Here is a 22,367-nt window from a genome sequence, read left to right on the forward strand (position 1 = left end):
CTTTGTGGAAGGTGGGGCCCTCAAGCAGTCTTTCTAACTGAAGCTTCTTTTTCTTAATCCAGTAGGAGGAGGAAGAGGAATAATGGAAAGGTTTGCACTGAACTGAGCTGTACTTTTTAGCTGTGCAAGGGCAGCTCCCGGGTTCAGCCACAGAGTGGGTAAACCCTGCAAGCCAAGTAAGAACATTATACCATTTGACCTAGAAAGTGGCTAAATTATGGACTCTAAGAACCATGACCTTGCAGTTGACTCCATCCTAGTACAAGCAGTCCTAGACTTATAAATAACCCTTTCAACCATAAGATCATAGATTTAGAGTTCGAACTGACTTCAAAGGTCATCTAGTCCAGCTCCCTCGTTTTACAAATGAGGAAACTGAGATCTAGGGAGATTAAATAACTTACCCAGAATACCATCACCATCCATTACCCTTCCATTGGCCTTGTTTGGGGAAAGAAAAGCTTGCAGCTTTTAAAGAAACCAGGGGTAAAGGGAAGATTTAAGTGAGAACTTCACTAACAGATCTATCCAAAGGTATAACATGCTGCCTCCTGATTAAATGTCTTCAAACAAAGGCTGGATCATGTTAGATAAGCTGTACAAGGTAGTCTCACTTAGGAATGGGTTGGACTAAATGGGACCAAGGTTTTTTCCCAGCTCTGATATTCTGTAAAGTTGACTTGTCAGTCATGCCTAGTCAGAGCCCCTGTCACAAGAAATATTTCCTCACCAGCCCCATCCCAAACTTGGCTGACTCTGAATGCTTTTCTTCACTTTATTGTATCACCTAAAATGTCACCATGTACCAATTCACTTTCATCCGTAAGCAACATATGCATATATGTGCATATGTGTATATATACACACTGTATATAATACACACACACACATACACCTTGGCCTAAGGAGAATAAAGTATCATCATTCATATAATATTGATTCTGTTAATCAGAATATTTTCTATTTTATATTCACCTGAGATGAGTTGTGCCCAAGTCATTGGAGTTTTGATTTTGAGGGCCAAGGAAAGATAAATAATTTGGGAGCATGGAGCATTTACTTTGGGGTTTGGTCTAGGATGGAGGATTATTCAGAAGCATAATCTTGGGATCTTGGGAGAGGGATACAAGTAGTTGATGGAAAGATGTCAAAACCAAACCATATATTTCTAGAAAATCACCACCAAGGGCTAGACTAGTAGCAACAAGGAGAGAGGAATAAAGCATTTTAAATGAAATCAATTATAATTGGCACTGAGTACAGCCCCCTCATTTTGCAGATGAAGAAACTGAGGCCCAGAGGGGTGAAGTTACTTACCCAACGTCATGAAATTGGTTAATGGAAAATCCGTGGCTAGAATCCAAGTTTCTTAACTTTCAGTTTTATGCTTTCTACACCATAGTCTCTACTCTTCTATGTCTCTTCCCTTTCTAAATCATATGGCTACCTACTCTTAGGATCCAGAACTTAATTCAACAGTTCAATCCAATAAGCATTTATTAAATCATCTACTATGTGCAACACACTGAGGTAAGCCCTAGGGGAGGGGAGAAGGGAGAAAGGGGGATAGAGAGAGACAGAGACAGAGACAGAGAGAGAGAGAGATCCTGCCAACTAGGTGCTTGCATTCTATTGAGGCAATAGAATCACTGGTTCTGTAGTTCTTGGATTAAAATGACTTTCCCTTGGCAATCCAATTTCCATTTTACATGATGATTTCTATTAAAAAAGTATCTTCCAAATTTAAAACAGTTGAGTTAAATTTGGAACACAGGGTATTTTTATAATGCAACGACCACTTATGTTTTTTTCCTGTGAGGTAGAATCACACATGTATAATTTTGCACAACTGAAAATACTGGAAATTTTAGTACCAAGTAAATCTAAGACATATAAGCTTTTAACTTTGTCTTTTCCAAGCTCTCAATTTCTAAGTGGATGAAAAGTATGAGTGGCATAGCAGCAAGTTGACCAGAGTAAGCACTTCTCAATCTGTATCAGCTAAGTTTAGGGGAGGAAGCAGATTCATCAAATTCGGAATGGAAATTTCTATCCTCTTTCCCCCTCAAAACTGATAGTTAAGCTGAACTTCCAGTACTCTTGGGTTTATTATCTGGCATTGTTGATTTAATAAAAATGAATTCTTTATGTGAAAGTAGAAAAATTGCCCTCAGGACTCAAAACAAAACTTTTTTTTTTCTTTTTTTTTGTTGCGGGCAGCTGGACTGGCTGACTGTTAACTCATGACAGAGATTTTAGCCCAATTATGAGCTAACCTACCTTCATTTTACTGCTCCTTTGTGAATAGTCTGGATTATTTAGAATTGTATAACTATTTTTGTATCTAAGCTCCTCCATTTACTAGCCATATGATTATAAGACAATCACCCTTGAGCCTCAGTTTCCTCATTTGTTAAATGTGGATAATTGCCATGCTACAGTCACAGGATTATTGTGAGGAATGTGCTTTTAAAAAAATTGTTTTTACTTATTTTGTTTTGTTGATTGCTTTTCTTTTTATATCTCATCTATTTCTGAATATATCACTACCCAGCAAGCCTTTCTTTGCTTTGTAACAAAGTTGTTTTTTTTTAAATGGTAGAAAACAAATAGCAAAGCATTGACCTTGATTGATTGTATATGCAACATTCCACACCCATGATCACCCACCTCTTCAGTAAAGTGAAGGAAGTACGTTTTCTTGACTATTCTACAGGAACAAGAATTGTTATAATTATACAAAATTTGGTTTACGTTTTGTTGTTCTTTCCATTTATATTGATGTAATCTTAGGTATACTGTTTTCCTGATTCTGTTTGTTCTGCATCATTTCATATCTACCTAAGCTTCTCTGAAGTCTTCAGACTTGTCATTTGTCATGGCCCAGTGATATTCTACTTATATTTATGTATTACAATTCATTTATCCATTTTCCAGTTTACTTTGCTTTCTTTTCTTTTGTACCACAAAAGTGCTGCTGTCAGTATTTTGGTGTATGTATATATATGGATGGGACTTTTATTTATCTTTGACCTCCTTGGGAAACACTTCTGGGTTAAATGGCATGGATATTTCAATCATTTAAAAACAACAGCATTCCATATTGCTTTCCAGAATGGTTGGGCCATTTCGCCAATAATAGTGCTTTAGCATACCTGTTCCAACAGCTTTTCTAACACTGACTGCTTCTATCTTTGTTAATCCTTGTCATTTTACTGGGTGTGAAGATAAATCTCGAAGTTTTTTTAATTTAATTTTATTATTTTATTATTTAATAATACAATTATTAGTTATTTGGAAGAGTATTTCATATAGTTGTTAGTAGTATCTAATTCTTTTTGTATCTTTTATCTACTTATTTACTGCAGAATGGCTCTTCTTAGTTTTCAATATTTATGTTAATCGCTATATATTGCATATCAGAGCCCCATCAGAAACACTTGATATATGGGTTTTTTCCACAATAGCCATTTCCCTTCTCATTCTAGATGCACTGATTTTGTTTGTGCAAATAACTTTTCAGTTTTTATCTTAGAATAGTGTTTTGAAAAGTGATACATAAAAGTAAGCTGTGGTTTCAACATATTCATTTGTTATCCTTACTATAAGTTTATTACCCTAACTGAACTTAAAGATACATTTGCATAAAAGTTCCATGTCTCTCTAAAAAGCATTCTAATATGACTCCATCTGAGTATTAAGCTAATAGACCTACTGTAGCTCAGCAAGCTTTTTGAACAATGACTTTCAAGAAGACACTAAGAATGTTCTATACCTGTATCTCTAAATGCATGAAGCTCCCTGAAGGATTCAGGTAAAAGTTTAGATTGGGAATCTGCTTTATTTTCCTGATCTATCATGAATCCTCTGGTGAATCACCAGGCACGTCTTCCCAAAGATTTTGTCATTTCTAGTTCAGCAGCTAATTCATAGAATTATAAGATCACACAGAAGATCACAGAGGAAGCAAATTGCAAAGTCAGGATACAAACCTAGGCCCTCAAATTATAAATCCATCATTCTTCCTTCTTGATCAGAATTGACCCAGAATAGCCACCTGGGATGTAATGAATGAATACTTGTTGATTGATTCATAAATCAAAGGCTGCACTCATTTTCATAGTGATGTGTCACACGTCTAAAGTTCACAAGTCAGCTACTTAGCAGCCTTCATACCATCATCTGGGGAAGCAACCTTTGTAGAGAAAAGACCTGTCATCCCCACCAACTTCGAAGGCAGGTGAGCCAGCCTAGTTGAAGCAGCAAGGCACCTGAGGGGAGAGTCAGGAGGCAGTATGTACCAGGCAAGTCAAACCACCATCATAACCTTGACTCCATCTCCCCTTGGACCCTGATAGGGGCAGCCTTGAGACTTGAGAATCACGATGCTTCCAGCCCAGTACCGTCAGCCATCAGAGATGCAGCCTGTCTATTGCTCCTGCAAGTGTTACCACCACAACTATTGAATACTCAGAAAAGAAAGTTCTTATCACCCAAAGTCCTTGGCATCAGAAACTGATATAATTTTATCATTAGAAATATAATTAAAGAAGAGTCAAGGCATTAACATTTGCTTTGCCACCATACCCAAGAACCATGAAACTTTTCCATCTGAGTTTCTACTGAAACCTTCCATATTTGCACTCCTTGAGAGCAAGGACTAGTTTACTTTTATTCATTAATTAATCCATTAAAAAGAGGGGGATAAGCCTCAGTTTCTTCAGTTGTAAAATGAGGGGGTTGGACTAGATGACCCCTAACAGCCTTACACAGCTAAGTTTATAATCCCATGATCTTTGCTCAGCGCCTTCCCTGTACCCTCTACCTGTCTCTACCTCTATAGTGGGGTGAATGGGGTGTTCAAGGAGAACTCGGACCTCTGGTGTGAAGGCTTGCTGAGACCTTTTCAGGGCAGCTTATCCACCTTTAGTGTCTACCTGGCACTCAGCTCTCACCTGTGGCTCCAAGAAGCTGTAACATGCCCAGCAGCCATACCCTGGTAAAACTGTCTCCGCAGATGGGCTAATCCAGATTGAAAATAACCAACAGACCCCATAGATGAGTTAGGGGGATATCTACCCCAAGAGTGGGAAGACTTCCCCTGGCAGAATGAGCTGATGAGAACAATTTGTTCGAGCCACCATGAAGGCAGCTGAAGCAGGCACTGTAGAGTGCTTAGAGCTTGGTCAAACATCGAAGATACCAAGGTCATCTCCTGCATTCTGGGCCATCTTCAATCATCCTGACTTTTGTCCTGCCATTGGACTTGGATAACTCTGGAAGAGTGAGGTTGATGACTTTGTGCAACTTTGCCTCACTTACATTGAAAACAAAGGATGAACAACAACAACCACCTGAATACTAAAGTTGACTCATAGTAGCTGGAGCTGGAAGGACCTTAGACATCATCAAGACCAACTTTGTCATTTTATAAATGATAAAACCGAGGTAGAGAAATAAGTTACTGAATCCAAAGTTACATGGGTAGAAAAGTTGTAAAACTAGGAAGACCTAAAGGGCAATTTGGACTCGCAGAAGTGTAAAGCTCTGATAGTGCTACTCCTTCATCAGACAGAAACAACATAAGTTAGAAAGAATAATTGGTTAAATTGGGAAGCTACTGAATTCAGTAATTGTCCCTTCCTCATGGCCACTCCCTAGATGACTTGTTCCCCAGCCTAGCCATGCCCTGGTTTTTCTCCCAGAAGCAGAATCTTGGTGGCCTGGGTTGAAGACATTTTTTTTGGCTCTTCTCCCATGTAACAGAATCCCTAGTTAAAGTTCTATATCTGGAATTCAAACTCAGCTCCTTTCACTCCTCTTTCTCCTATACCACAGTACCAGTCAAAATACTGTTCCCAGGGAATTCTTAGGTTGGCTACTTTGGAGCATATAGTGTATAGCTCACAGCCACTACTGTGGGTGGAATATCCAAAAGGAAAAATGATCTATTTTAATGAAAGTGATACTTTTGACTACTTCTAGGTTAGAGTGGCAGAGTCATTAACCTCCCCCCCCAATCTAATTTTAAGGCAATTTCCCCCTATTGCAAGCATTGCCCTTTTCCCGGGGAAAACATTTTTGTCTGGTTTGGGTTGGGCCTTGGCCAATTCACTGTTCTTTGTGCTAACTCAGCTACAAATTGGAAGTTTTGGATAATGGTAGTAATTGAGTAAGAAAACAGAGGAAGCTGGGAATGGCTAGCTGTTCATCCCTGGTTTCAATCAATGCTGATTGAAGATGCCAGTTTTGATAATTACTTAGCAACTCCTTGTATATATTAGTTTCCACATGGAGCCACCCATCTTTCACTTTTAAGTGCACCCCTTGCCTTAGGGATACCTGTGCCACAGATGCATCATTTGCCTTTTTTTTTACCCCCTGGGGACCAAGGATTTAAGGATGAAGATGGGGCTTCTGCATATCTAGGTTGAAGTCACCACCCAATACCCTTGAAAAGCCAAGATATTATTCAGCCTTATACACAAATCACTTGGAAAATTCTGATCATAAAGTATTAAAAGAAAGAAGAGCAACTGGAGAACATTCTAAAGAAGGTGGAACAACTTCTCTCCACTCCTTACTTAGTTGCTTACTGCTCTCTCCTCAACTGACATATGCCACTGGAGCAAAATTGGCTTAACTGACCAATTGCCTTTGACTGGCGATCATTGCAACTGACTTCATATTCAGGGAGACCTGTCTGTCCCTTCAACTTACTTCAAAAGGAGGTGGAGTGTTCTTACCTAAAGGTCTGCACCCTAGTTATCCAATGGATGTTAAGTTAACTCAGTTTATTTTACTCCCATGAAGCATTGAAGCAAATTAAGTAAATGGCCCACTAAGTATGAGTTACTTTTGTTTTTTGTTTTTTCCCCCTAGGTTCTTAGAACATATGGATGAATATAGTAGTAATGCTTTTTAAAGAGTTAAAATATGATATCCAAAAGAAGTGGTATAGAGTGATGAATTAGGTTGGGCCTGGAATCCGGAAGACCTGGATTCAAATCTATTACATTTATGAGCTACATGATTCTGGGCAGTCCACATGCCCTCTCCCTGCCTCAAGCAATTTCTAGGAGTTATCTACTAAGTCATAAATATAGGTGTTAGTTAAGAGAGTTCCAATACCAGTATTTCCTACCCTACAAAACAACATCCTTCAGATATTGGCTTATGGTATCCACAATTGATTTCATCAACCAACAAACACTTACTAAGAATTTATTAAGTGTGTTCCAAGCACTGAGCTGGAAGGAAGGAAGGAAGAAAGGCAGGGAAGGACGGAGGGAGGAAGAAAGGAAGGAAAGAAGGAAGGAAGGAAAGAAGAAGGAAGGAAAACTTTATTGGAGAGCAAGGAAAGAAGAACATTAAAAAGAGATGACTCTAATGTGCTATCTTCTCCCCTGTTTAAAGTTCAGGCAAATATGAGTTATAGCAAAAGGTCTACTATGTGCTAGGCACTATGCTAAGTGTTTTACCAGTATTATTTCATTTGATCTTTACAACAACCCTGGGAAGTAGGTTCTATTATTATTCTCATTTTACAAGGGAAGAAAATGAGGTAGACAGGTTAAGTAGCTTGCCCTGGGCCGCACAACAAGTAACTGTCTGAGGCAGATTTGAATTCCAGGTCCAGAGCTCTATGCATTACACTGCCTAGCAGCGTCCTTGGCTAGTTGTGATATGCTATCAGGTTTGTACTGGCCTGTAAAACAAATCAAGGGGCCTCTTTATATGAAACCAAGGACTGTCTCTACAAGATACCAGACCATAACTCTTATACATAGGAGCATCTGAACACAGATAGAGCAGCCAGAGATCTCAGAAGCCATTGCTTTCAATCTCCTCATTTTTCGGCTGAGGAAACTGCGGCTCAAGGTGGTTAAAGGATTTGTCCAGGATCATACAGGGAGTGTCAGAGAGAGATGAACTTTGAACTCCTCTGACTTTGGAGCCACTGTTCTGCATGTACTGCATTGCCTCATATATCACCATTGGTTATAAGAGAGACTGGAAAAGTCTGCAATCTATCAATTATTATTGTTAAAAAAAAAAAAAAAAACCTCATATCTGCCTGAGCATGAAACGGGAAAGGGCAGCACATTTGAGTCAAATCTCTTTTTTAAGGTTCTACTTTCAATAAATGTTAATAAAGTTAAAAAAGAAGGTTCTACTTTTCCTGTCCTCCACACTGCTCTTACTGTTAGACTCAGTACATTATCACATTCTGTACATAATAGATAATACTGACTCAATACATTGTTAGACTCTTCATAAGACTTCTCTAAGAGTTGTCCCTGCCTATTACTAGACTCCTTTTAACTGTGGATTTCTTTATCCTTTTATTAGTGATAAGCATAACTTTATTGAAGAACTCTAAGCCCTCATTCAAGCAGTGTTTGAATTGGTTTTTGTAGAGAATTATGGAGTTTTTGCTTCCCTCTATGCTTCCTCAACCTCATCGTTAGCAATAATGACAACGCCTTGTTTCCTTAGAGAGCTAAGGAGTTAAGGAGGCTGACTTAAGTGCCTGAGGGTGAGGGAGCATGGCCTGATGATGTGCTAAGATGTCTTCCATCTCTCAGATCCCAGATTCTAACTCTGAGTGCCAGTATTTCAGACAAGAGGTTCGTGGTTTGTTTGGTTTGGTTTGGGGAGTTTTTTTTAGTTTGTTTGGTTTACTTTTCTCTTTTTTCTACAAGTCTGCAAGGAGAGCCTAGAGATGTTGGCTTGGAGCAGAAATACCTTGTGACCACTGAAAGCATTCTCAAGTGTAAATATGAGATGCAGAAAAAGCAGACATTGGGTTGAGGTAAAACAGTTTCTCATATCAGCGTAATAGAGCTCTCAACCATATCAATCCTCTGCCTTCCAATGCTTCCTCCTACCTACAACACTAAAAATATTAGAAAAGGGCTGACTTTACCCAAAATCTGTTTTGACTAGAACAACCTGCCACTGTTAATGTGGAGAGAAGGGGGAGCATGTTCAGTCTAGGGAATCATCCTACCTATTATTCTAAGTTAAGTAAGCTACCAGATAGGATCAACAGGAAGAAAAGAAAAATTGTGAACAGGTGTGTGTGTGGGTGTGTACACATACATGCATGCATGTGCACATGAAAGGAATACATTTCCTTTTCTCTTTCTTCTTAATCAAGTTGGAACATTGTCCCAATGCCAAAGAATATTTTGCATGTAACAGTGGTGGTTCTAATTGTTTTCAACGTGGCCACTGACAAAGGATATCCCAAATTAATTCCTCTGTGGTTTAAACAAAAGAAAAACAAGATTTCTGCAGTCACTGTTGGACTGTTAAAAACTGAAATGCTCTCATGCATAACCACAGAAGCTCTTAATGAGTGCTTTTTCTCTTGGTATCAGTGTATTCACTAATTGTATCTCATATCAGTCTCCTTAATTTCTTTCTCTTCTCCACTGAAAAAAAGAAAAGGAATACAGCAGAGGCAATGAGTACCTTGCTTAGGTGGATGGTATTCTTTTGGTTGAGTAATGGATGATAGAAAGAAAAATAAGACATTTGTTTAGTCCTCTTGGATACAAATGTGGATTCTTGATTCAGATCTGTGCGAAAGTGTCACATTCATTTGAATAACTATTTTGTAAATGATTTAGGCAGTCATTTTTCATAAAAACACATCTCTTGGTTAAAAAAGAAGACCCATTCGGATGAGGTAGAAGGGAAAGAAGAGACTCCGACTTGAGGACAGTGGGGCAGCGTTAGAAGTAGGTCACATAACCTTGGCGCCATAGGAGACATGAGGAAATTCACCTCTTTCCTTTCAGAAGAGAAGAGGAGGTCTTCAACTGGAAAATGCTACATATTATCACGATGGTCACTGTGTTGATTGGTTGGTTTTTACAAGGCAAGGCTAAAGAAATGGGTGGCATGGGCGGGGTGGGGGAGAGCAAAATACATAGACATGATTGATATAAAAGTGAAGTATCAAGAAAACATTTTAAAATGTCACAAACAAATCTTAAGTGCAGATGACTCAAAATGTAATGATTGGTGACTTTTTCAATTACGAAGTAAGATCTCCCTTTGAATATTGTCCGCCAGTGGAAGATACCTGTATTTCAATGGCAGCGTAGTCATTATCACCACCACTCTGTCCTTATTGTCTTTTCCACTCACCAGCTTTTAACATGTTCTAGTTAGTTAGGCTAATGGTTTAGTCAGTTAGATAAAGGATTAGCTCTCCAAAAGCCTCTCGGTTTTTGCCATCTTCTGGTCTCTGTAAAACTGGAAGACCAGACAGGAAGGGAATTAAAATGAACAAGGAGTGAAGGCATAGCTAGAAGTTATAAGAGTAGACTGCCTTGGAGTAGATGCTTTTGACTGGAGAGAAATTGGGCTCAATGGGCTTTTCCACCATGTGTGTGTGTGTGTGTGTGTGTGTGTGTGTGTGTGTGTGTGTGTGTGAGATATTGTCTTTGTTCTCATGAGTAAGTAGTGTGGTTTAGTGACTGCAGCATCAATAATAGAATATTATGATAGCATTGAATTGAAAGAGGAGAGACCTTGGTTCCTTTGTAGGGACTGCCACTCTCGCTGATCTTAGACAAATTGTCTTTGCTTCTGGGTGTTAGTTTTACATCTCTTAAGTGGGATTATATGGTACCTATCACACATCCACATGTGTATACTCACACAGTTCACCTGGAGGTTAAGATAAACTGTGTACTTTAATATAATCTTTCAAGCACTTTGAGTTCAGTTGGGCTAAGTGCTGTGTGACAAAGATGTCGAGTTCAGATTGCAAGATGATCAAATCTGTTTGGATTAGACCTTCAGCAATCAATATCCCCTTGGCATTACATGCGTTTTTAAAAAGAGGAGGAACAGTGTGGTCTGAATACAGAATGGAAGATTGCCGCTCTAGGATCGTGCTCATATTTTGACCCCCTCCACATATAAAGCGGTTTCTTTTCATTCCCCCATTTCCCATTAGATGCTGTGCTCCTGTGAGTTGTGGACTTAATAGCCTTTGTAAAAAGAAAAAAAAACTGCTGTTACTTCTGCCACCTCTTGCTGTATCTGGGAAAGTGCCAGACAATGAAACTTTCATAAATGTTTTCAAGGTACTGAGCGTTTTCCAGTAAATAGGAGAGGAAGTCTCCCAGAAAGAGATCCAGCACTCACAGGCTTACACTCAGATTGATTTCAATGCACTTTGTGCAAAGGAAGGAAAGAAAAGGACTAACATCATTACACTTTTCAGGGTGGCATTTTTTTTCTTCTCTTGTTTAACTGTCTAAAATGTGTTTTCCTTTTTTTCTTCCCCAGATGAGTATAGGATCAAACCTGTGGAAGAGGTCAAATACATGAAAAATGGGGCAGAAGATGAACAGAAAATAGCAACCAGGAACCAAGAAAACTTGGTAAAAATAAGATTCTCCTATCACAGGGAATGGGGGTGATACCATTGCGATAAAAATCTGCACTACGTTCAAATAATAATTCACATATTGAAACAGGATTTCTTGATTTCTTGAAACTGCTATAGCTATTTATAGTTTGCCTGGAAGCTTGCAAAATTATTCCAGTATCCTGTTTGCCTCTGAATAAGACCTTGCTTGATCTTGTTAAGAGAATGCTTCAGTGTTGATTATTGTGTGTTTTTATATTCACCCTCTTTTAACTTTTTATTCAGGTCAGGATGAAGGATGATGACTCGTATATTCTCTGCATGTAGTCTTGTTGAAGAAAGTCACTTTTAGATCTCCTGCAAAACAAAACAAAGTATCTTAGATCTGTTTCTCATTCTGAAGATAAGTTTGTCAGTACTTCATATTCATATCACAAACTATTATGTGAGTGTTGAGATAATGGGAAAAATAAATATAATTATCAATTTCATTCAGCGAACATTTGTTAGATGCCTACTATTCAGGTACTGGGCTAGGTCCTGGTGATAGAAAAACAAAACAGTCCCTGCCCTCTATGAGTTTGGAAAAGAGTTGTTGAGTTGTTTCAATCATATCCTATTCTTTATGACCCCATTTGGGATTTTCTTGGCAAAGATACTAGAGTGGTTTACCATTTCCTTCTCCAGCTCATTTTACAGATGAGGAACTGAGGCAAACCAGGTTAAAGTAACTTGCCCAGGTCCCACAACTGGTAAGTGTTTGAGGCCAGATTTGAACTCATGAGGATGAATCTGCCTAATTCCAAGCCCAGTGCTCTATCCATTGTACCACCTAGCTGCCTCACTAGAGAAGAGGGGAATAAATACCAAATAGGCTGTAATATTGTTTCTGTAAACAGGAAAGGTTGTACAGCTCTCAAATTCTACTTCTGTGAAGTACAGAGTTAACATGATATCCAAAAGTTCTGCCAATAGGCTATTTTAATTGTACATATTCAATTTTGCTTTGGTTTCTAAGTTGTATATTTGTTGTATTTCATGCTTTAATGAGTATTCATCAAAGTAAATTTTAATATCACAAAATCTGCCCATTTATTTTAAAGGGACTTTTCCCTATTATGTATTTTATGTTTAATTTTAACTGCAACTGAGAGATATGGAAGAATATTCAAGAAATCTTGAGGTCTGAAATCTATTACTTTCTGCGCTACTCTGATGAACTTAATAAGCTCACTCTTTACAAGCTGTCCCTGAGCTGAGTACATTTTGTGACTTGAAATGCTACCATTTCAGATACTAAGTGGTCTGGGTGATTTTGAAGGAATTGAAAGTACTTTGAATGATCAGAAATGCAGTTGTCAGAATACTTGATCTGGCTGCATAAGGAGTTATTCTTTAGTGTAATAATTAAATCTCAGTGGCTAATACTTCCAATGATGAGAATTTTCAAAGACTAGTATTTTAACAGCATGCACATGGCTTGGTAGTATTTTAAATGTTCATGATTTGTTAGTACTTTCCCCTCTGAGGCAACCTTCCGTCTATTCGGTATATATATTTTATGTGCATGTTGTCTTCCCTGTTAGATTGTAAGCTCATGGAGGGCAGAGGCCATTTTTGCTTTATCTTTATATCCCCAGCACAGTGCCAGATACATAGTAAGGGGTTAAGAAATACTTAGTGATTGAATAATTGTACATGGCCCTTTTTCACCTAGGATTGATAATGCAGAAGGGTTGAGTAGCTGAAACTTCAGGAGTCCTTTCTTTGCTTTGTCTTGCTGAATAAATAGCATTTTGCCCTTTTCCAAGTGTGACTGCGTCCTCTTGAGTTACAAATTGAATTTTTCAGCATGGGGCTTTCAGTTCTCAGCTAGATGCTTGTAAATACACATGTGCAATGGCTTTGTCTCGGGTTTTCCTTACTAGAAATTTCTAGTCTGTAACTTTGTGCCTGTGGTACCCCCTTTAAGGAGGACAGTTTTCTCTTGTGACACAGCTTTTTCCATCTCTTTAGGCACAAAATATATTGCCGATGTCACTTTTTTTTCAGTCAGCACCTGCTCCACAGTCAGCATTTGTTTATGCTGTAAGGGCAGGTGTGTGTCTTTGGCTTTTTTTAAGACAGTAGTAATGAAATCATTCAGGAACCATCAGCACTTATATTGGCCTCATACACTGGCTGTGTGACCCTGTTACCCTATCTGAGTCTTTCTTTACTCAATAGTAACATAGAAATATTAGCACCTACCTCACAGAGTTCTTTTGGGGATCAAATGAGATAATGTATATACAGCTCTCTACCAGATTTAAAGTTCTACATAAATGTGACCTCTTGGTATTTTTGTTCAGAACAAAAAAAAAATAGAAACCAAGACAGCCCAACTGGCCCCTCATTTGTTAGTGCTTTCTTCCCTTTTAGGTGTGGGGTATTTGCTTATATCTGTGCCCATTGTATACCTCAGTAGAATATAGACTCCTTGAAATGGAGTGGGGCACAGGGAGGTAGGAATGGTCTCATTTTTGTCTTTGTATTCACTTTGCCTTGTTTAACAAATGTTTTTTGAGTTTAATTTATTGCAATCAACTCTTGATTATTTTCAGGTAGGTTATCATCTTTGTAGCTTAACATCCAATCTTTGCCAAATCTTAATCATTTTTACCTTCACAACATCTCTTGTATATGTCACCTTCTCTCAATTTAGATAATCACTGCCCTACTTAAGGTCCTTATCACCTCTCATCTGGACTATTACAGCAACCTTCTAGGTGGTCTCTTTGCATCAGCTTTCTCCCCATTCCAACCCATCTTATACTCAATTACCAAAGTCATGTATTTCCCTAAAGCATAGGTTTGACTGTGTCACCCCCTGTACTCTTATTCTCTCTCTCTCTCTCTCTCTCTCTCTCTCTCTCTCTCTCTCTCTCTCCCATTAGATCTTTTATTATCTTCAGGATCAAATACAAAGTCCTCTCTTTGTCACGTAAAAACCTTCATAACCTAGCCCCTTCCTGCCTTTCCAATCTTCTTATACTTTACTCCCCTTCACACATGCTAGGATTCCACCAGTATGTTGTTTATTCCTTGCACATGACGTTCCATTGACCCAGCTCTTTACCTTTGGAATGTTCTCTCTCCCTAGTTCTGTCTCTTAGTTTCCCTGGCTTCCTTCAAGACCCAGCTCAAATCCCATCATCTACAGGAGGTTTTTCCCAGCCCCAAACCCTACCCCTACCCCCGTTAGTACTTTCCCTTTGAAATAACCTTACATCCATCCCTTATGTATCTTGTACATACGTAATTGTTTGAACGTCATCTTCCCCATTAGAATATGAGCTGCTAAGGCCAGGGACTAGTGTTTTTTTGTTTTTTTTTAGCTTTCATTGTATCCTCAGTGCTTAACACAGCGCTTAAGGCATAGTGTTTAATAAATGTTAGTTGACTGACTGACCCACATCTCTTTCTGTTGAAATTCTTTACTTCAAAGTTCAGCCTACATACCACCTTCTCCATGAAGCTTTTACTGAGGAAAGCTAAGAGCCTTGGCCATGAGGAGGGAAACTTCTCCTTTGTGAGGGGTGGGGGTGAAGAACAAATGAAGAGATGGGAATTTAGAGGTGAGAGATGAGAGAAGATGAAGAAGTGAAAAGAAAGTAGGATTTGGAGTCAAAGGACCAGGGTCCAGATGCCAGCTTACCACGAACTTACACTTAACAGCCAACCTGTGTGACCTTCAGCAATTGTTTCACCTGAGTTCCCTCATCCATAAAGAAGTAGAATTGGGTTAGATAACCTCTAAGCTTCTTTCCCACTCTAAAATTTTGAGCCTGTAATCTTAAGTTCATGCCTCAGTCTCTTATGTAAAGAAATGAGGGAGTAAAGAAGAATGGTGAGTTCAGGGACTTGAGAAGAATGGAGAATATTTGAAGAGAATTTGTGAAATAATTATCCATCTTTCTGTCAAGGAACTCTGACAGCGTTCAGGGCACAGTTGAGTTTATACAGCATCAGAGTCTGACTTTCTCCAGAAATGTTCTGGGACCAGGAAATAAGACTAGAAAAAGCAGATGGATCAGAAGTATTATAGGGATTGTCACATACAGAAAGTTGGGATAGAAAGCAATTTAGAATATGTTAGTAATTATATTTTTATTTCCCATTTTTAACTTTTAAACTTTTATTTTTTAAATTAATAAGCATTTATTGTATTCCATCTTAACTCCTCTCCCCTCTTTGGAAAAAAAAGGAGTAAAATAAAATTCTTGTAACAAATGGTCAAGCAAAACAAATTCCCACATTGGCCATGGCCAAAAATGTATATCAAATACCACATCTTGAGTCTATGACCTCTTTGTCAGAAGTGGTGACATGCTTGCTTCATCATTGGTCCTATAGTAATATAGTTGGTTTCTCTGATCAAGTTCTTAATCTTCCAGAGTTGTTTGTCTTAACAATGTTGTTGTTGTATTTTCTCTTGGTTCTGCTCATTTTACTCTGCATCAATCCATCTAAATCTTCCTAGGTTTCTCATTTATGATGGCCCAATAATATTTTTTTACATTCATATACATCATTTCTTCATCAGCATTCTCCAGTTGATGGACAGTCTGTTTTTAGTTCTTTGCCACTACAAAAAAGAACTGCTATAGATATTTTGATAAATATGGATCCTTTCCCTCTTTCTTTAATCTCTTTGGGACATAGACCTAGAAGTTTATTGCTGGGTAAAAGGATGTGTGCAGTTATAATGCCTTTTTGGGCATAGTTCCAAATGGCTTTCCAGAAAGACAAGAGCAATTCACAGCTCAACCCATAGTGCATTAATATGCTTGTTTTCCCACAGCCTCTCCAGTAGTTGTCATTTTCCTTTTTTGTCCTCTTTGCCAGTCTCATGGGTGTGGGGTAGAACCTCAGAGTTGCTTTAATTTGCATTTCTCTAATTATTTGTGATTCAGAGCCTTTTTTCATATGACTGTTGATATCTTAGATTTCTTCCTTTGAAAACTGTTCATATCCTTTGACCATTCATCATCTGGGGAATGTTAGTGATGGTTTTGATTATGTGATAGGCAATCAACTTCATCCAGAAATGGAAAATTAATTTTAAATTACTTGTCTCAGAGTGACTTCTTATTGAATGTTTGAAACTATTTTTATCTTCCCCCCTTCTCTTATCTTGAACCACATCTTCATAAGTGTCATATTTCTCTTATAGAGAAAGACTCAACTTAATGTTAGGGAGTTTTTTAATTCTTATTGGTAAAAATTATAAAAATAACTCAGTTACCCAAGCATTGAAGGCAGTATAATTTAAGTGCCCAATTCATTATAATTCAATAAACATTTATTAACCACTTACTATATCAAGCATCCCGTACTCTTCTCCAAGAATTTTTTTAAAAATATAACAATACAGAATTGGTTCTCAAGGAGCTTACCATTTAATGGGAAAGGAAGCAATACAAATAGAAATTAGACAAACTAAACCAAGATAAATGAAAAGGAAAGATCCAAAGAAATTTGAGGAGATAGAAAATAGTTTGAGGAAAGAGGAAAATGTTAGGGAAGGCTTCATGGAAGAGATGCACCCTGAGTTGTTCACTTAATGATGGGATCAATAAAGGCACAGAGATGGAAGAGTGTATGACAGATAAGGAGGGGGGGATGAGGAATTAATTTTGGCTGAAATGTGGAATGTAGAGTCCATGAACTAAAATAATACAAGATAAGGAAGTCAACAAGATAGATTGAGGGATTTCTTCCTGTGTATTTGATGTGTCAACGGCTGGACTGTATCACAGTGCTCAGAAAACTCGGATTTTCAGGCTGTTACATTAACAAGTATGTGACTTGAGCACCCACTATGTGTCTAGCACCACACTTTGAACTGTGGTGAGTGTAAAAGAAGTAGAAGATGCTGTATTGCCAAAAAGGATTTTATAATCTAATTAAGGAAATGTCTACAAGTAAAACAGAGAATAAAACAGTAAATAATAAAGTGCTGATTGTGTCACCGGTGTGCTCAGAAGAGCTATCCAAGGACAAAAGAAATGCAGGAAATGATAGCAAGATTTCAATCTTATCACTTAGATCAAAGCAGTGCTATCATAATCATAGTATCTCAGATTTAGATAGGATTTTGGAGGCCATATGGTCCAAACCATACCAAAAATTCCTTCAGAAATAATATGCCTAAAAAGTAGGTACCCAAGCTTTGCTTGGAGGTCCCCAGTATGTAGGAATTCTCTGCTTCCTCTGTTAGACCACTCATTGTATTTTCAGATGTGTAATTGTTAGGAAGTGTTTTCTTTTTCTTTTTTTTTTTACATTTAAGTTGTCTTTCATTTTTTTCTCAATTACATACAAACATTTTTAGCATTCATTTTTTTATTTTGAATTCCATATGTTTTCCCTTTTTTCCCTCCTCCTCTCCCATCCCCTCAAGAAGGCAAAAAAATTGATATAGATTATACATGTGCAGTCATGCAAAACATTTCCATATTAGCCATGTTAAAAAGAAAATGCAGATTAAACAAAAAAACAAGAATAATAAAGTAAAAAAAAGTATGCTTCAATGTGCATTCAGACTCCAACACTTCTGTTTCTAAAAGTGGGTGCATTTTTCATCCTAAGTCCTTCAGAATTGTCTTGGGTCATTGTACTGCTGAGAAAAGCTAAGTCATTCACAGTTGATCATCATACAATATTGCTGTTAACTGCGTATCACGTTCTCTTGGTTCTGCTCATTTCACTTTGCATCAGTTTTATTTTCTTACATCAAGCCCACGTTTGCTTCTTTGTTACTTCTGCTCATTATTCCTAGTTTTGTACTCTGTGATCAGACAGAGCATTAGTTTCTATTACCATGTATGTCTGATCACTCTGAGGGAAAAGAAAAATTGAGTAGCATTCTGTGGCAGCCCCATTGTAGACTACCCAAATTTACTTATTTTTTATACCATCTTTTCTGATCCTTGCATGATCCGTTACATTATTGACAAAATCTTGATCAGTGGAAATATGTTAAATGATATCAGAAGACCTGTACTTTGGTAGTAAGATTTATTTTTTTATTCTTATTAAGCTTTTGCAGCCCAAGTACAGGTTTCTTTGAACTACCATTGAGAACCTGCTAGAAGGCAAATGACTTTGTCTTACTAGCAAAAAAAAAGACAAATTCTTCCGTCAGAGCAGAGATCATTTTATAAAGACATCACTGCATCAGAGTTGAAGATCTCTATGTACCCTTCTCCTCTGACACAGCTGCTGTTCTGGTGCAGAGGCCCTCATCACCTCACACCTTGACTATTACAGCAACCTTCTGATTGCTCTCCCTGCCTCACGTCTTTCCCTACTCTAGTCCATCTTACACTCAGCTGCCAAAGTGAGCTTCCTGAAATGCAGGACTGACCATGTCACCCCTCAGCTTCTCAGTGCCTCCTGATTTCATCCGGGATCAAATAGAAAGCCTTCTGTTTGGCTTTTAGAGCCCTTTACAATTTAACCCCTTCTTCCCTTTCTAGTCCTCTCATACTCTTTAGTCCTCACCACATGTGGTCTCCTCACTTTTGTTGTTATTGTTGTTGACATCCTCCCAATAGCAACCATGGCCATCATGTTATAATGCACTAACAAAAAATGCCCCAGAAAAAAAAAACTCTTAATAAATCTGATGTGTCAGAGAAGATCTGCTCCAATTAGATTCCATCACTTCTTTTCATATTTTTGAAATTTTACATTTTCATTTCTCATGATCTATGAAGAAGCATCAAGAAAATCCAAATCAGTGTTTTCAATATTTTCCTCAAAATAATCCAAGTTATTGGTCCATATATCTTGTTGCCTGACATTTATCCAATAATGACAATTATCTCGCTTGATCTGCATAACAACCCAATGAGCTAAGTATGTGAGTGTTATTATTCCTGTTTCTCAGATAAAGAAACTGAGTCTCAGAAAGAGAAAACAACTGGCCTGTCTCTAATCACCCAACTAGTTCATGCCTCTCAAGGAAAAGTGGATGGGCATTGGAGGAACCAGCACCTGATTACTGAGCTCCTCAAGTATGCAAATTGTTTAACATTACAATCTATAAAAGATTTACCAATAATTCACTCAGGGTTTCTGGAGGAAATCAGTTCCATTAACATCCTTGCCCTCTCTAATGTAAGTACTATATAATGTTAATAGCATTCCTGCTACACTTTTTAAATATCCTCTGTTAATATAATCCACAGTGTTTTTGTTTTCCTTAGCTATTGCTGACATTTTCAGGACCGTACTCCCAAATGATCATTAAATCATTTTTCTAGGCAGTCAGTGGCTTGGATGATTGTTCTATTTTAGTATGTATTTCCTAGATTGATTCTTTACTCCAAGACTAATTTTACTTTTGTTTACAATGATTTTCATTTGCCATCTGCTGATAGCATTGTCTAAATGAAATTTCTTTTGAATCAGTTTGTTTCATCATTAGGCAAGCTTCTGCTTTTAGTAGCATTCCCAGATTTAGAGACCTGTTTTAAATATTCCTAAGTTACTATTATCACAGGATCATAAAATGTTATAATTAGAAACTTAGAAGTGATTTAATCATAGGATCATAGGCTTGGCAGGGATTCTTAAACTGGAGTCTATAAACTTGTTTTAAAAATATTTCAATACATGTATATTGGTATAATTGATTTCCTTTGTAATCCTTTCTATTTTATGCATTTTATAAAAACATTCTGAGAAGGGAGGCACAACACTAAAAATGCTATGAACCACTGCTTTAGAACTAGAAGACACCATAGAGGCCATTTTTTCTGACCATCTTATTTTACAGATAAGAAAGTTGAGGCCCTGAAAGATGGAGTGATTTGTCTGTGGTCATCCACCTATTGCTGAATCTTCTGACATACTAGAAGAATGGAATTTTAACTTCTGGTTATATCTCTCTGTTGCCTGTGTTTGCCAGAGCTAGATTCGTCAATGTTGTACTTTCTTACTTTGCATTCTCATACATATTATTAATGTGTTAGATTTAGGCAATGTAGTCACCTACAGTAGTGAGGCACAGGACACTGTCTAGCCAAAAGTCACTAAGCTTTGCTGGGTTTACTCATGAGAAACGGATATTTTCAGGATTGTAAAGTAAATCAGTACCCTAAAAGTAAGCTGTGGTCAGAGTCACAAAGGCATTCATTGCATAGTGGATAGAGAACTGACTTTGGAATTAGGAAGATCTAGAAGTTCAGATCCCACTTCTGATGAATACTGATGTGATCTCTGACAAGTAATTTGACCTCAGTTTCCTCAGCGAGTAAAATGAAAGGTTCAGATTCAATGACCTCCAAGATCCTTTCTATCTCTAAATTTCTGTTCTTTATAAGGCCTCTTTAATTCAGCAAGAGCAGGAGAAATGCTTTGGAATCCCATGGAGTCACTATTTGAAGTACTTAAACCTAGCTGTTGGTAAGGCATTGTAGTTAGCCAGAATATGCAACGGTTATAGCAGTCAGCTGTAGGAGGAGGGCTCAGTGTCACTGTGCCGACTAAAGGGCAGAGATACCTTGACAGGCTCTGAAAGGCCCCTCACTAGCTGTTGGTCAGAGATCATACAAGATAATCATTCTCACCTCACTCTAAGATACACTGGCTACAGCAGGGATTTCTAATTATCTATATACTTATAAATGGGAGGATGCTGTGCTCTATAGCAAAGATTTAGGCTTAAATTGACCGTTTCATCAGAGGAGCAGCATTTGATCAATTTGCTTTAAAAAATTGAACTTGAGCTATGTTCTCCCCCTTGAGCAGAATATCTATTGATTCTGCTTTTCCCGTGATTTCATGGAGAGGCTAATACCCCAACAGATTTTCTTTTCTGTTCTCATTTGTCCTAGACCCATTAAATGGTGACCCCAGATAATCTTGGGAGGATTGTTTGCCTTCATTTTCTGTTTTCTTCATTCTTTGTTCTCTTCTTTCTCTGTTCCTCATGTAAGGAGTTAGATTATTTTTATTTAGAAGTTACATAAAAGAATAGATTGTCAGTGCTGGAAAGTCCCAATCTCCCTGAGCAGCTAAACTAGACTTAGCACTATTGAGACTTGGGTAAAACAAACTGAATCTGCTTAATAATGAGACTGTAACAGGATTATTTTTAATACAGAAAGCCCTTTAATCCATCTCAGGAAACCTTTATTAAATACCTCCTAATAGATATAGGTCATTGTCTTAGACCCTGGAGAAAAAGCACCTTGCCGTCAAGGGGGTTACCTTCAATTGATGCCTGGCACATAGTAGGAACTTAATAAATACTTGTTGACTTGACTTGGAGGGAATACAGCATGTACGTAGGTGAGTAAATACAAGATAAATTAAGGAAGGAGAAAGAGCACTGGCAACTCTTTGTATCTACAAAGATGTCATCTAGATGTCATCTGTTTTTTTTTTTTAAACCTAGCCTCAAGAATTGGAAGCCTGGATCTGAGGGCAGCTCATTGCATCCCTGTTCTGAAGGATTTTGAGAAGGCCAGAGTGGTATCAGACCCAAGGCAGAATTTCCCATGACTTCTAGCGTTCCTGGAGATTTTATCTAACTTGGCTTTAGAGAAGATCGGTTACCATTGTCTCATTTTCTCCCTGGTGATTATCCAACCCATAAAATATGGGTAATATTATATTCCTTCCTCACAGACTTGAGAAATGGTTATAATGCCTCCAAATATTTTTGGCTGCTTGGAACAGTAGCAGCCCTGAGTTAATATAAAATTATGGTAATGGTGTTCTTCCTTTGTTACCTTTTCAGAATGAAAAAGAAGATTATGTACCTTATTTTCCACTAGATTCTCTGGGTTTCCTTGATTATGGTTTTTCAAGGTCTTTGATGATTCTGGCGGTAGGTTTATTCTTTGTTTTTAGGGTAGAACAGGATTGGAGGAGCTCAGCTCTCCAAGGAGGAGGGATCTGATGAATCAGCCATCAT

General features: G+C 37.9%; 1 protein-coding gene across 6 annotated transcripts in view; it reads left to right on the forward strand.

The window, feature by feature from the left end:
* Nucleotides 1–22,367, forward strand: part of CUNH1orf21 (chromosome unknown C1orf21 homolog) — a 264,779-nt gene that overhangs the window by 141,960 nt on the left and 100,452 nt on the right. For all 6 annotated transcript variants that reach the window (XM_027868525.1, XM_027868524.1, XM_027868522.1 and 3 more), the window contains one exon: nucleotides 11,314–11,408. In XM_027868525.1, the coding sequence (XP_027724326.1) occupies nucleotides 11,314–11,408 (95 nt within the window). The remainder of the gene's footprint in view (nucleotides 1–11,313; nucleotides 11,409–22,367) is intronic.

Source organism: Vombatus ursinus, unplaced genomic scaffold (assembly GCF_900497805.2).
Source record: "Vombatus ursinus unplaced genomic scaffold, bare-nosed wombat genome assembly UNPS02014789.1, whole genome shotgun sequence".
Classification (NCBI taxonomy): domain Eukaryota; kingdom Metazoa; phylum Chordata; class Mammalia; order Diprotodontia; family Vombatidae; genus Vombatus; species Vombatus ursinus.